The following is a 14,664-nucleotide window of genomic DNA, read 5'->3' as shown; positions in this document are numbered from 1 at the left end:
CTGCATGGGGGCCTAAGTGTGCATCCATACATTCTCCTGCTTAGAGATAGCTGTACTTACTGCAGACACAATCTCATTTCATACAACGGCTGTATTAAATGCGTTGGTTAACTTATTTGAACCCACAGGTTGGTATATGGCTTATCTGCCTCGCTGGATTACCAAGGAGATGTGGTTCAGAGTTCACTACATTTTCTGATTTCCCATTTAATATTTGAAATGGAAATGACTTCTTCTGGCAGGAATATAAAATTGGAGGTAATAAAAAAGGCTTGAGGCTGAAAGGGTGGAACTAGCAGGCTTTTATTTGAGTTCTGCCATATATTCTCTCAGCGACCTTATGCAAATCATTTAACCTCTATGCATATTGCTTTTCCATATGTAAAACATGTATCTCTGCATATCAGTAGGTTCTTATAGGGCCTAATGTGATAATTAGATCCAGATCTTGCAAAGCGTTGAATAACCTCAACTGACTCTGACTTCAATTAGAGTCGAGGGCAGCAAACCCCACTTCAGCATTCAGATCTCATACAGTCAATGCCCAATTATCCAAGTTAAGGAAGGACTGAAATAACTTGAATAGAGCAAAAGCACAAATCCAAAACACGGATCAACTGGATTATAAATGTATGTGGTGGTAATACAGTGCAGGGTGGAAAGCCTGGTGATGCTGGTGGTACTGGGACCAAAAATTGTGGTCAAGCACCAAAAGGAGCTGCTGCACTCAGGCTCTGGGGCCATATGAACACAGCTGGGGGGTTCTGGGTGCCAGCTGGCTAACAGAGAGCTAGAGTGATTCTAAGATGGGCTGAACAGTCACCTGACACAGATAGACAATCAAGAGTTACCTGGCTTTGTAAAGTGTTTGCATGTCATCTTCACCAGAAACCTTTGATCAGAAAATCCGATTTTAATATATTTACTAATTCTGTGATGTAGAAGTGTATGAGCTAATTTGAGTAACAGCATTTTGAATGCTTCCATAGTTTTATTCTGAACTTTGTGCTCAGAATAATTGTTTGAAATTTTAATTCCAAATAAGATAAATTTAGTGTATCGTGAGTAGAACTTTCCCTTCCCCCTGCACTCTTTCTTTGGCATGTAACGTGGCTTGAGGTTTGCTGCTTAACACTAAATTTGTCTTTGGAATTTGGCCAGTGTGTACAAGTGATGTTTTGTGTTCCCTATTAAAATCTAAGGTTTTGTGACTCATCTAGGATAGCTTTGTTTCCAAGAGTTGAGGGGGAAAAGGGGAAAAAAAAAAAATTAAGGGAGGAGAATGCAGACAGTACCTTTCCCAGTAGGGATGCTGGTGCAGGCTGCAGGCTTGCACATACTTTGCCTTTCAAAAGGAGACAATCAGTCATTCTTTCTCCCCCAGCAGATTGCAAAGAATTACTATAGTGCAAAACTCTGACAATGGAGATCAAAAGGAAGAAGCAGGAACAAAGAAAACATAAAGAGCTTTGTTTGCAGGGAGAATAAAATACTTTAATATGATAAATTCCTGTTCTTCTAAGCTCTAAACACATGGCCCCTAGGAAATTGTTCAGTCGCCTGGAATTAATGTTGTGCGTTCTGTTGGGGGGCAGTGATGGTTTGTAACTGGCACACACACAAACTCTGAATTGAACCTTCAGTTAAATGCTCTGTGTAACACTTGTCTCTCAAAGAAAATGGTTTAAAATATTTAGAAGGTAAATTTAAAAAGAAATCCCTCTCAACTCAACTTCGGGTGGCAAAACTATTACGCCACTTCACAATATCTCTAATAATTGAAGTTATTAGTGTATTTTGCTCAGAGGCGTAATGAAATTAAAGTCATATGTTATTTCTGAATTCAGTCTAATTGATTTAAATGAGGGTCAGAATGAGTGCTAGACAAAATATTAATGGCATCAGTTTCTGTCTTAAGAGCATTGTGTGCTGTTTTTTACTTTCTTTTATTAAAAAGCTTTTATATTTTCACAAATATCTTTAGTAATAAAGTATATATCTTTTTAATTTTGGCCAGATTTGTTCACCAAAATTCAGTAATGCAACTACCTGAAACATTCATGCTATGCACGGGTATATGTATGTATATATGAGGTTTTATTTTCCTGTCTTTGTTGTTGCTTTTTTAATCGTCTTTGTCTTTTAGCTGGATCATCTGTTGTGTTCCTTCAGATAGCCTCTTTGATTTTTATTTTCTATTTTTATTTTTTAGTTTTAATTTTGAGTCGCTTTACAAATGGTCAGTCTGTCGGGGCACTGCTGAGATTTTGTCATTCAAAGATACATTGGTGTTCTTAAATGTATGGTTTGAAATGATCAAACATCTAACTGAGTCAATAAGCACTTTGTTGTTTACTCTTGCACGTGACTCCATATCTTGAAAGCATGCAATTTTGTCTTTTAATGTAAGTCTTGTAAATGTCTTGTTTCCACATTTTATTGTTGCATTCACTTTTTATTCTGCTTTGTTTACGCACCTCTCAATCTGGATTAAGCAGGTCTGTGAATCTTCTCAATGCATGCAAACTGAAAAAGCCTGCTCTAAGGTGAGGGATCCTTAATAGCTTTGTAGTGTTGAAGTTCAGTTGTTTTTCCTTTCCATTTCAATTCAACACATAGAAAGTGACTATTTTAGTAAAAGCATTAACATGATAGACCTGTAATTATTATTGCCATTTTTAACATTTCCAGAAGAACATGTCTAAAATTTTCTCATCATTGATAAATGCATCACACAACTTAGATAATAATAATGTCACTGATGGTATCTGCATTATTTCATACTAACATAATTTTTACTATAGGAGTGTTAGACCACATTGCTATCTTAAACAAGTTAAAAATTGTGTAACTAAATGTTATTTTCTTAAATAATTGCAAATGCTCTCCTTTCATATCACTAATGTGGAAGTCAAATTCTGGAATCCAGTTATACTCTTACAAACCTGTAAGTTAAATGAGTATTTTCTGTTATTTTAAATTCTTTCTCTGGTGACAGTATATCTACTGTAGCCGTGGATATAATCACTGGTGTTTAACAGTCTAGCTAACAAAAAGTGTATAATGCCAAAACTGAGTTAATAAATTGGAGTAATAGCCCTTGTTTCCAACCACCAACTAGTACTTCTCACTGGGCTTTTGTTGTTGTTGTTCTTGTTGAAAGTTTAAAATAAAATTTGTCAGAAGATAGCATTACTAATTAGTTTAAGCAGTGATGGACCAAAATCGTAAGGCTTTAAAAGAATTTTACATCTGTGGTTAAAGTAGTTTTTATACTGATATGAGACTTCATTATTCAGAAAGAAAATAGAATTAAACTTCTAAATTTTAGTCCCAACCTTTCTTTTCTTATCCCCTATATCATCTTTTGAATATTGACAGCTATAAAAATAAAACCACACACAACATTAAAATCAGATTCAGATTGTTTCTGTAACTTTTTTTTCCCAAGATTAGTATATTTTGATAATGTCCTTAATTTAATTTTGGTATAGGCTGATGTTGATGCATATTTTCTTCGTTAAGAATACAAGGCATCAGCATCAGCCTACACTGAAATTTTCTTAACCAGGAAAGGACACCAAAATAAAGATTTGATCCTGACAAATCACACAGGATTTTTCTGTAGTTAATGTATATAATAGTGGAAGGCACATGCTAATAAAGCTATTTAATGTGGAATAAACATTTTCAGTATCAAGGTTTTATTTTTTAACTGGAGTAGTATTAAATTGGATGTTATGAGATGTGGGGAGAATAGTTAAATATTAACAGTATATTCTTTAATTTACTAGAGAAGGTTTTTTTCATGCGTTTGACATTGAGATGACTTGGATAATGTTAGTCCAGTGTAGGAGGTACGCTTCTGAAGTTAAGACAGAACTAAATTCTTATTGCTGCCTTTTCTCTTCCCCTATAAATGTGTTTTGTTCTGTCTTTGTGTAATTTTGCATTCTGCTTGCTCTCTTACATTGCTTTCTCCACAGAAACACTATTTTTTTAATTTCAGCTTAATCATTTGAAGCTTCTTTTTATTACAAGAATGCAGCACTGAACATCTGTCCTACCATCGCATGTACCAGAAGGTTTTTTTGTCAAGCTGCCTTAACATGCATCGCCTCTGCAGATCCGCCCCTGGATGGGCTCTGCCTTCTTTTCAGAAGGGCAATTGCTTTGCAGAAAGACTCTGGTTCAGGTGTTCCCATCGTTTCTGTAGTCTCAGTTGAGGTGTTGAAACGTTCCCCTCCTTGCTGGTAAAAAGACATGGGGGAGCAGAAATAAGTTTGGGGTTTTTTTTAAAACAGGTGGTGTACAGTTGCTTAGCTAAGCATTTTTTGACCAGACAGAAAAGTCTATCTTGGTTCCTCTAGTTGTAGAGAGCCAGCGTACACCACACATAAAGTGGGACCGAGCCAGAGGAGCTGACTGAGATGAGCCAAACTACCACAACAGGGTAGGGATAGCTGTTCGGGACTGTTGAGGAGGTTTGGAGTAGTCCTCAAGAATGCATGAGATGAGTATTCTGGTAAGCAGAGCATCTCTGGAGGTATATGGAAGCCAAGGGCAGTTGGCTGGGGATGATAAAAGGTGTGACTGGGATGAGACTGTCCTTAAAGGAGCAAGTACCAAAATTTTCACAGTGGGATGGAGCTAGTGGTTGGGATTTGGGTAGAGAGATGTGAGCTTGAAAGCAGTCATTGGTGTCCATGGCTTCTGGGCTGAGAAAGCTGCTGAAGGTGTTTTATTTGTATGGGGATTTTATGGCTTAAAGGGGACATTTTCATTGTGCTTTCTGCAAGGGAGCAAACAGTACAGGACTAAAATGGGGGGAAGTGAGACCTTCACATTGAGTTCTGTCGTTCAGCTGCTGCCATGGGAGTGGTTCCTGCCTCAGTCTGGGTACTGCTGCCTGAGCCTCTCTGCTGCAAAGGGCCTGCAGCAATGTATAAAGCACTACCCGCTTTGGGGCCTCACCCTTAGCTGCTCCCTCTCTTGCTAGGAAGTACTGCTTTAGGAAGAAGTGCTTTGGTCAATAATTTGTTTCCTGTAAGGTGTAAGTTCTGACTGAGCTTCTCTTAATTTACTAAGTAACACTGCTTGTGTTTTGGCTCACATTTTTTCCATCAGAGAGAGCTGGATGTCTAGGGGGTGCCAATAAAGCCACACAGGAGCTCCCTTGATAGCTATCTTGGCAGGAAGGATGGTAGAAGAGTGAGAGGGTAGGGTGAACTTTAAGCCTTTGAGAAACCTCCTGTCAGGACATGTGGGGGATCTAATCTATTCATACATGTAACTAGGAACCATACATTTTTGTCAACAATTTAAAAAAAAAAAAAAATGCAGGCTAGCTCACCATTAACTGCAGTTTGGGGTATGTTAAAACTAGCTTTGAAACACACAGTAATTGATATTGGATAAAGACCCAAAGTTAGCTTGCTTGTGTTCAGATTTTGACATACTTTTGGTATTCTCTGTAGTCTGGCTGGAAATGCCAGGCAATATGCTTTCTCTTTAAATCTCTTACTTCTTTGTGAGAGAATCCAAAACTTCAGAGGTATGGAGTGGTAGTCAGAAATTTGAAACATGACCCAGAAAAATTATTGCAATTACTCTATGAAATTGGTTTAGGCCATCTTCTATTTTATGATTAAGGAAAAAGCAGCATGTTTGTTGCACCAGGTACTGAGCAAAACTCTTACACAGACTCTTTAACAAACCAAGTTAAGGCTTTTAAAAAATCGTAGTTATTTTTTTAGGGTCATTGTTCTACTTGATACACTTCTCAAAAATATTTATTGTAGAATATATATACTTTTACAAGTGCCACTGTGAAACTTGCTCCTTGTTTTATTAGCACCATTAAGAGAACCAGTTCAGCTGAGCGTGTGTCCCCAGGAGGTCGGAGGGAAAGCTATGGAGATTCCAAAGGGAGTCGCAACCGCACTGGTTCCACCAGCAGTTCATCTAGTGGTAAAAAGAACAGTGAAAGGTAATGTTATCTAAGTATCTATCCCCTTTCTCTGCCTCCTGCTCTAATAATGAAATTAGTTTCTTTAGTGAACTTAGTTTTTCTTGTTTAAAATATTGGAAGCTTTCTTTTTCTACAAAGCTCCAATTCTTGGACCAAAGTATTTATTAAAACATTTGAAATAAAACAGGTTTTCCTATTTCGATTAAATTTTTTTGCCTTATTTCCAAACTATAAACAGTGTGAGAACTTACAGTTTCCCAGGAAAGTTCATAATTATTAAACATGCATTTTCTAATATCTTAGTGCTTTCCCCTGGTTTTCATATTCCTGACAAGTACTTCTTTGGGTTTCTGGTTGTGGTGCATTGACCCCAGCTGGCATCTAAGTATCACACAGTCATTCATTTTCCTGTCCTCCACTGGGATGAGGAGAAGAAAATAGGAAGAGCAAAACAGAGAAAACTCATAAGTCAAGATAAAGGTAGTTTAAGAAGTGAAGGAAGGAGGAAGAAAAACTAAAACCATTGCTGAAAAGCATTCAAACACCACATCCCACATGTAGACTGATGTCGAGCTGTTCATGGGGCTTGCACTCCAACAGACTGATGTCCAGCCAGTCTCTGAACTGTGAAGGCCTCAGTCTGAGAGCCAGATTAAAGATAAATGAAGGGAGAGGTTTACATGCAACTGCTGCTCAATGAAGCAGAATGAAGTGATGCCTATCTCAGTGTATCTCTGATCATGCTTCTCTGTATTGCTGACAGCACAGAGAAAAGAGGATATCTTGTCCAAGGGTTTCAGACTTAAGATAGCCTTGAACAAATAGCTGTTTCATTGAGGTTCATCAGTATTGTCAGTATAGGTCAAGAAGTTCTTTCCTGTATTCTCTAGTCAGAATTTAGTTTTGGCCATTTCACTTGACCTGTTCTATTGCAGTTTTCTTTGCAAGAAATGGTGTTGATAGTACTGTTTCACTGTCTCACAGATGATGTGACCATAAAAACACATTGTTAATGAAGCTCAACTAATAATTTACCTGCTCTGTGTGGGCATCAATGCCATTAACACAAGTCATTGTCAATGTTGTGGCACAAAACGTTCCTTCCTTCTTATCCCTTCAGCATATTTGCTTGAGTAAGGAGTGACTGAGCTGGTTTTGTACTATTTTACAGCCCAAATATCTTGGTTTCTGGCTTATGTTTTCAGCTATGAAGCAAGACAACCAGTGTGCAAACTATGGAACTTACTCTAAGTTATGGGTTGGGATAAAAGGGCAGACTAGTAAGGGTTGCGTTTTGTGGCTGCTTGCTACAAGCTGTCTGAACAGGAGGAAGTGCGTGGGGTCTTTTACAGGCAGCTTGAGCAGCCTCAAAGTCACACGCCCTGGTTCTTGTGGGAGACTTTAACTACCCAGTTATCTGCTGGAGAAGCAACACAACAAAGCACAAGCAGTCCAGGAGGTTCCTGGAAAGCATTCATGATAACTTCCTGTCACAGGTAGTAGAAGATCCCACAAGGAAGAGTGTGCTGCTTGATCTTGTGATAACAAGCAGGGAAGGCCTTGTTGGAGATGTAAAGGTTGGAGGCAGCTTTGGCTGTCATGACCATAAGGTGGAGTTCAATACCAGGAGGGAATAAAGCAGGGCAGCAAGGAAGATTTTAACCATGGACTTCAAAACAGTTAACTTTAGCTTACTCAGGGATCTTGGAAGAATCCTGTTGGAACAGGACCTGCAGGGAAGAGGGATCCAAGGGAGTTGGTTGATATTCAAGGATTACTTCCTTCAGGCTCAAGAACAATGCACCTGGATGAGCAAGAAAGCAGGAAAAGTGGGCAGGAGACCTGCATGCATGGATAAAGGGGAAGGTGTTCTGGTGGACAACAAGCTGTCCATGGGCCAGCAGTTGTGCCCTTGTGGCCAGGAAGGCCAGTGGAATCCTAGGGTGGATTAGGAAAAGCATTGCCAGCAGATTGAGAAAACCATAGAATTGTCAAAGTTGTAAGAGACCTTTTAGATCATCAAGTCCAACCATCCAATTCTGCCCTTCTACTCAGCTCTGGTGAGGCACATCTGGAGTGCTATGTCCAGTTCTGGGCTCCTCAGTACAAGATGGACATGGAGCTCCTGGAGTGAGTTCAGTGGAGGGCTACAAGGTTGGTCAAGGAATTGGAGCATGTCTCTTAAAAGGAAAGGCTGAAGAAGCTAGGCCTATTCAGCCTCAAGAAGACACAACTGAGAGGAGACCTCATCAATACCTATAAGTATCTGAACAGAGGGTGGCATGAAGGTGGAGCCAGGCTCTTCTTGGTGGTGCCAGGCAATAACTAGAGACAGTGGGCAGAAACTGAGGTACAGGAATAGGAGGAAAAATTTTTTTACCATGTGGGTGACCAAGTTACTGAACCAGATTGTCCAGAGAGATTGTGGAGCCTCCCTCAGTGGAGATATCTGAAAACTGTCTGGACACAATTCTGTGCCATGTGCTCTGGTATAACCTTGCTTGAGTAGGAGGGCAGTTGGACCAGATGAACAACTGTGATCCCTTCCAACCTGACCTGTTCTGTGACTCAGTGAAAAGCTTAGCAAATTAAAGGAATAATGAAAAAAATTAAATACTATCAGAGAAAATGTTATAAAATTGTAACCAAGGAAGATTAATATTTACACAAATTAAAATCTTGTTTGCATTCTGCATCTATGCATGGGCAATGAAATTTTTATAAGCCAACAGAATTCCACAGGACTGGACCTTCTGGTACTTATGGAAATCTGACTCTATCTTGGCATTTCAATTTTCTTTCCTTAAAATTTTGTAAGATAATTATAAACAACAAATAACTAATAGATGTGGGTTTTATATTGTTTCTAAGATTTTTGTACTTCAAGATTTCTAAAAGACAAATATAACTGAGAAAAATTTGCTGTAGCAATACATTATATCCATAAATGAATATTACTTTTGAGAGAAAAAAACAATCTACTATTAGTTTATTTAGGACCAAAGTGTCTTTCTGCATGTGCAGATTTGAAATCTTTTCTCAGACCCTTGTAGCACAAAGAATGTATATCTGCACACATCTCAATCAGCAACCCAAGTATCAACAATCTTAGGGACAAGTGAGCCTGAAAGGTTTGAAAGGCAAAACCAAGCAAAACCCATAATGACCAGTGGAGGGACAGCTTAAAAAAAAAAACAAAAAAAACCCAACCCACCTCACTCTTAATTTAAGTTGCAAATTCTGTAAAGTGTTGCAAGAATGTATAACTTCATGCAGCTACTTTGCCTTGGTGAAGTCATTAGCATGGAACTGCTGTTTTCTGTATTGTTCTTTTGAAATGGTTGGACTTTTTTTCTAAGGCTTTGCTTTTTATTTTGCACCTATGTATAACTTCCTACTCTATCACACATATCAAATTATATCAACAGCTATTATATGGTAACCTCATTGATTAAAATAACCTTATCTTCTATACACAAAACAAATGTCTTATGGATAGTTTTTGTTAACAAAGCAGGTTTCTATACTTAGATGGGTAGACTTCTTTCTGGAATATGGACAGCAATTATTTCACCCACCAATGGTGAATCTCATTGCTTTTCCAATTTGCTGTAGTAATTTACTGTAGTTTTGAAAAAGTTTTAACAAACATGATCTTACAGTGCCCTTGCTCTGTGTATTTTATCTTATATAAAAATTGCATTAGATCAAGTGTCCAAAAGATGAATTCAGTGTGTGTTGTGCAGTGGAAGATCGACATGTTAAAATCTAAATACAATACAGTGCTTTGCAAAGTCCATTTTAGGGATATATCTCTGATCCTGCTACATGTTTAAGGTCACAATTATCTGAAATTAGTTATATGTTAAAGCTACTGAACACATCAAGTGAGACTATTAGGTTCTTCACTTTAATTAAGGAAAGCTATGACTTCTATGAACTATATAGATGTATTGTACACTTGAAAATTTATTCCAAAATAGCTGAGAAATAAAAAAATTGCAACAAATAATGGCTATCTGCAAAATGTTTTGGTTTTGCTCTAAGGTTGACCACAGTATTTGAGATGCATTTTTAATTTTTACAAACTATTTCAACAGAAACTCAATGGTTATGTAATTTTGCAATTGCTAGGCCACAAAGGGTTGAGCAACAGCACTGCACTTAGGACTTGGGGAAGAGGTCCAGCAAACAAGACATGCAATGTTTAGGTAAAGTGCAAGTATTCCAAGGAACTCATCAAGAATATGTGTTAGATTGCCTCAACTGGCGCTCATGATGTTGGTACCACTGTGAAAACAATCATTGTATGGTTAGAGACTTTTCCCCTCATTTCTATCCCATGCAGCCTGTTCAGCACCCAGCTTACACCTCCTTGAAGAATGAGTGTCCTTATCCTGTGGAAGAGGCTGGCTAAAGACTTGCCTCATGCTTCTTCTTGAAACTGAGCCACCATGCAAAATACAAAGCAAGTGTTATGGGAAGGAAAATGATGGTTCTGTACACTGGGACTGAGACTGTCCCTCAAAAACTGACTGTATGTGTGAAAGAGTAGTCTGTTTTTATCCTTGACCCCTTGGCATTCTGTCCAGCTTGAGATATTCTATGACTGTTTTTCAAAGCATATAGGGTTGTAGGCTGTTACACAGAGCCAGAATGCTGTAGAAAGCTCTTTCAAGAAGCTTTAAGCATAAGGAGATGACCATAATCTCCCATGCTACTTTGAAGTGTCCCTAGACCTGTAGCTATCAGCCAGGAATAAGCCTTCCTGAGGGTTAGATAAGTCGGATGTGACTCAAGTTCAGGAAAAAGGGTAGCCAGAGCTGTGGGCTGTGTGGGGTTAGGGTTTGTATAATTAGAAAGTGCAGATGATTTGCTTTATTACTGTCATGAATCAGCCTTTCACATTTGCTTGATTAGCTTGAATAGGTTGGCATGGTCTGTTCAGAGCTAGGGACTGTTTTGTCTCTAATATGGCAGCATTTCTGACTAGTGCTCCATCCCATAAGGTTTTTTTGTTTTCTAAAAATATCTTCATTCATAAGAGAAAATGTTCATCTTGGTGTTAACAATGGCAGCACATCATGCTATATATATAAATGACATTGGCTGTGTATGCCAGCTTGAAGCATGTATTTCGATGCATGATTAACACAAAGGCTGATATTATGGAAAGTTGCTAAATTGGGAGTAGGATCAGAATTAGTTTGGTTTTGGTTTATCATTAAGTATTATTCTCAATATAAGTGTCAAACCAAAGTAAAGGGGAAAATACAATAGTATTGTTTGTTATATCTTTCATTGTAGTGAGAGAGAATCATTTGTGCTTAGAAAAAAACATGTGTGCAAAAATCCAACAGTCTTGTTGCTTTTTTTTAATTTCTCCTTATCTGTTCACTGCAGTCTAGCAGAGGGTGTTGAGATGACACCAAGCTCTAGGAATACTTGAAACTTCAGTGTTACTCCATCCAGAATGATAGAGGATTCAACCCTTTTGGGATCACCCTAAGAAACTTACAGCAGTTATCTGATACTTTAAAAGTTTTATTGCGTTAAAGGGGGAACTGGAAAGAAAAATAACTGCATTATATAACTTTGTGTCCCTTCAGTTCTTGATCAGAAACAACACCCTCAAGCTTGATTTACAGGGGCAAAGGACAAAACAACCAAATGACTAGCATTTCTTGACAGATTCCTTCCTTTTGGCCAAGGTAGTACTATCCAGAGAGTTTCTCAACGTGCTGTATATATTTTCCCCTCAGGTTTTCCCAAATATTTTCTCAAGACAATGAGAAAAACCCATTTCCATTTGTCTTGCAGGCAGCTGTTCTGTGACAAAGAGAAGACACTTTAATCATAGTTATATGTGCTTTCTATGTTTTATGAAGTGCTGTCATTTACCAAGGAGCAACTGGGCAGTTCCATGTCTTACGTGAAGTCTTTGAAAAAAGCAGGTTTCAGACTTTGGTTTGATCCTTAAATCCAGGCTGGAAACAAAAACTGATACCTCTGCATGTGGCCAGTTTCTGTGTTTTCCTGTAACTGGACTAACTTCACAGAAGAAGAGAATTTGGTAGTTAGTAGAGAAAAATCTATAATTTTGAGAATGTAATGAGAAATGAATGTAAAAGTGCCATCAAGGATGTTTACTGGTTTTAACTGTGTTTGCCTGGGGATTTACTTTGTGAATAATTTAATTGAAAAAGTATTTTTATTCATACACATACACATACTCAACAAAAATTAATATTATTATATTTTTGGGTTTGTATTATATTGATACATATACATGTGCAGATTGTATGTGCATGCTTTTAAAATAGTAATTTCTTCATTATTTTCACAGCAAACCCAAGGAACCAATGTTCAGTGCAGGTAGGAACTTTTAAAATTTTTAAGCAGATAGTAACTGTGATAACATATTTGGGTTCCCCCACTACCCCCTTTCTTCTGTCGATGCCCAGAAATTGGTATTGGGAATCTAATCATGATACTTACAGACTGCTCCTGATATATTTTTTTAAAAACTTGTTCAGTTCACTCTAGATTTTATTGATCCAATAGGTTTATTTTACAGTTCGGTTTCTTTGTAAGAAGACAAGGACAAAAAGGACCATGTCTTCTTACATAGCATATGTCTTCTTTTTCAAAGCAGCATTAAGGTTTTGGTAATTAAAGCAATGCCAAATTCCAGCTATGATGCTGTCATGTTAATCATAAAACTGTGCCCTCTAAAGATTGCCACATCTGTCCCAAAGCCTTGTAATGTAATTTGTCAAATTGCAAATAAAAAGGTGGTTTGTTACTACAGTTTTGGTAATCTATCTTTAATTTGAAAAGCACTTCTATTTTTTCCAACTTAGGCATTATCTCTGCTTGAAAGATTTTGAAAATGAAATAGTAGGTGTAAGTGAAAGCAGTGTTTGTCATTGTCATTAGACAGTTAAAATTTTGAAGAATCTCAATAAAAATATGAAGTAGTGTATATAACAGTTATTTTTGTCCTGAAAAGTCAATGACAACTAAAATAAAGATTTATTTTAACAAAATAGGGAAGGGGAAAAGCGCTGTTGATTTATCAGATGTATTGTATTATTTTTATGCATAGTTCTATGACAGTAATCATACATTAAGCTGAAAAAGTTGGCCATCTTTTGTTTACTGCATGGATTGATCAGCATCCAACAAAGCTCTTAAGCCATATTTCAAGGTTTAATGTAACTGATTTTGTACATGAAGTTAAACGAGCACTTAAATCTCTTGTGACAACAGAATTATGGTTCATGTCCCTTCCATGAAAACATGATGGTTTAGAAAAAGAAAACTTCTGATTTGCACAGAATATGCTTTCATTGCCTAATTTTTCTCCTTCCCTTATACTGTGTAAGTAAAGGTGTTAGTAATATTTTTTCTTCTGCCACTTTTCCCATAGATAAAGGTTAGTAATTAAATAGGTGTGACACTACATTGATGTCCTCCTTACCTAAACAAAATTCCTACTGAAATGAATGTTTTTTCTAAGAAGGTTTTACTTGGTGTTTTACTGAAGTATATGGTTACAAAATGGAATTTAAGCCAGTGTTTTAATGGTAGAACCAAGCTGAGGCCCCTAACTGAAGAAAAAGGTTTAGAAGGTAATTACCCAGTGTATGGCTCAGTGTTTTGTCAAGCCCCAGGTTAGCTTGCAGCAGAATAAAGCTGGACAGCCTGTAGAGCAGGTATTTAGAGAGTTATTGTATTCAAACACATCTTTATCTAGCCCTTCTGTCTCTGTCTCTGTAATCACAAGGGAAGCGCCGTGTGACACACTGCAAAGGTAGGCTTCACTTCCAAAACCTCATAGCTCTCGAAGCAAAATGGCTCTGGTGGGATAAAAGCTCAATACAGATACAGCTGTCTTCTAACTTGTGCGCATTTTGCAATGTTAAAACTTTTCTAGTCCTTTTGAGTGAAACCAAAATGTTATACCATTTATTATATGATCTACTGAATTATAACCCTCAGGTGCTCTTTAATCATAATAATGGGTTATAATTTACATACCTGTGGACTTATTCTTAAGAATTTGAATTAGAAAAAAAATGTTGAGAGAGCTATATGGCAACATGTGGATGTTCACTGTGTTTGAAATGGCATTCTGCACTTTTGCTGAAATTCATATAGAATTTGCCCCTTTGTTGGCTGTTTTGCTGTTGGCCTAACATGATCATAGAAGCCTTTGTTTTTTCTTGCTTTTTCTTACTGAGTAGATTGTAGACTTTTCTGAATTACAATTAAACAGACCTAGGCCTACAATTAATTTCTCATTGCTTTTTGCTTAGTGTCATAAAGCAGAGTTATATTTGGTAAACGTACCGTGTTGGTGTCTAAAGCTTTAGTTAAGTTGTAGTGTAAATATGCACATTTTTGATGCATGTTTATATCTGTGATCCAATCACAGACTTATCTGCTGTTTAGAAATAGCTGTATCCTAACAGTCTTTCCACTAATCAGCGTCTTTCAGCTTTGCAATAATTGTGAATTTCACAAAGCAAAAAATGTCTGTTCTCAAGGCAAAGTCTATTGGAGAGTCTCTACCTCTGTGTATTCTTTGTACAAATTTATATCTGCAATCAGTGGTGGTCTCCTTTGCAGATCTCACTGGCATTGATGTGCCTTTTTATTTCAGTTCATTAACTGTTAATTTATGCAAC

General features: G+C 37.4%; 1 protein-coding gene across 17 annotated transcripts in view; it reads left to right on the top strand.

Moving 5' to 3' along the window:
- The window catches only part of EML1 (EMAP like 1), a 122,640-nt gene that overhangs the window by 79,037 nt on the left and 28,939 nt on the right, over window positions 1-14,664 (top strand). For 3 of the 17 annotated variants that reach the window (XM_040068702.2, XM_040068704.1, XM_040068699.1), the window contains 4 exons: window positions 2,496-2,546; window positions 5,855-5,989; window positions 12,318-12,346; window positions 13,761-13,787. In XM_040068702.2, the coding sequence (XP_039924636.1) occupies window positions 2,496-2,546; window positions 5,855-5,989; window positions 12,318-12,346; window positions 13,761-13,787 (242 nt within the window). The remainder of the gene's footprint in view (window positions 1-2,495; window positions 2,547-5,854; window positions 5,990-12,317; window positions 12,347-13,760; window positions 13,788-14,664) is intronic. The other 14 variants (XM_040068711.2, XM_040068706.1, XM_040068703.1 and 11 more) reach the window with 6 other exon arrangements.

Source organism: Hirundo rustica, chromosome 6, assembly GCF_015227805.2.
Source record: "Hirundo rustica isolate bHirRus1 chromosome 6, bHirRus1.pri.v3, whole genome shotgun sequence".
NCBI classification, from domain to species: Eukaryota; Metazoa; Chordata; class Aves; order Passeriformes; family Hirundinidae; genus Hirundo; species Hirundo rustica.
The sequence above is the reverse complement of the archived record's forward strand: the minus strand, read 5'-3'. Positions and strand labels throughout refer to the sequence as shown.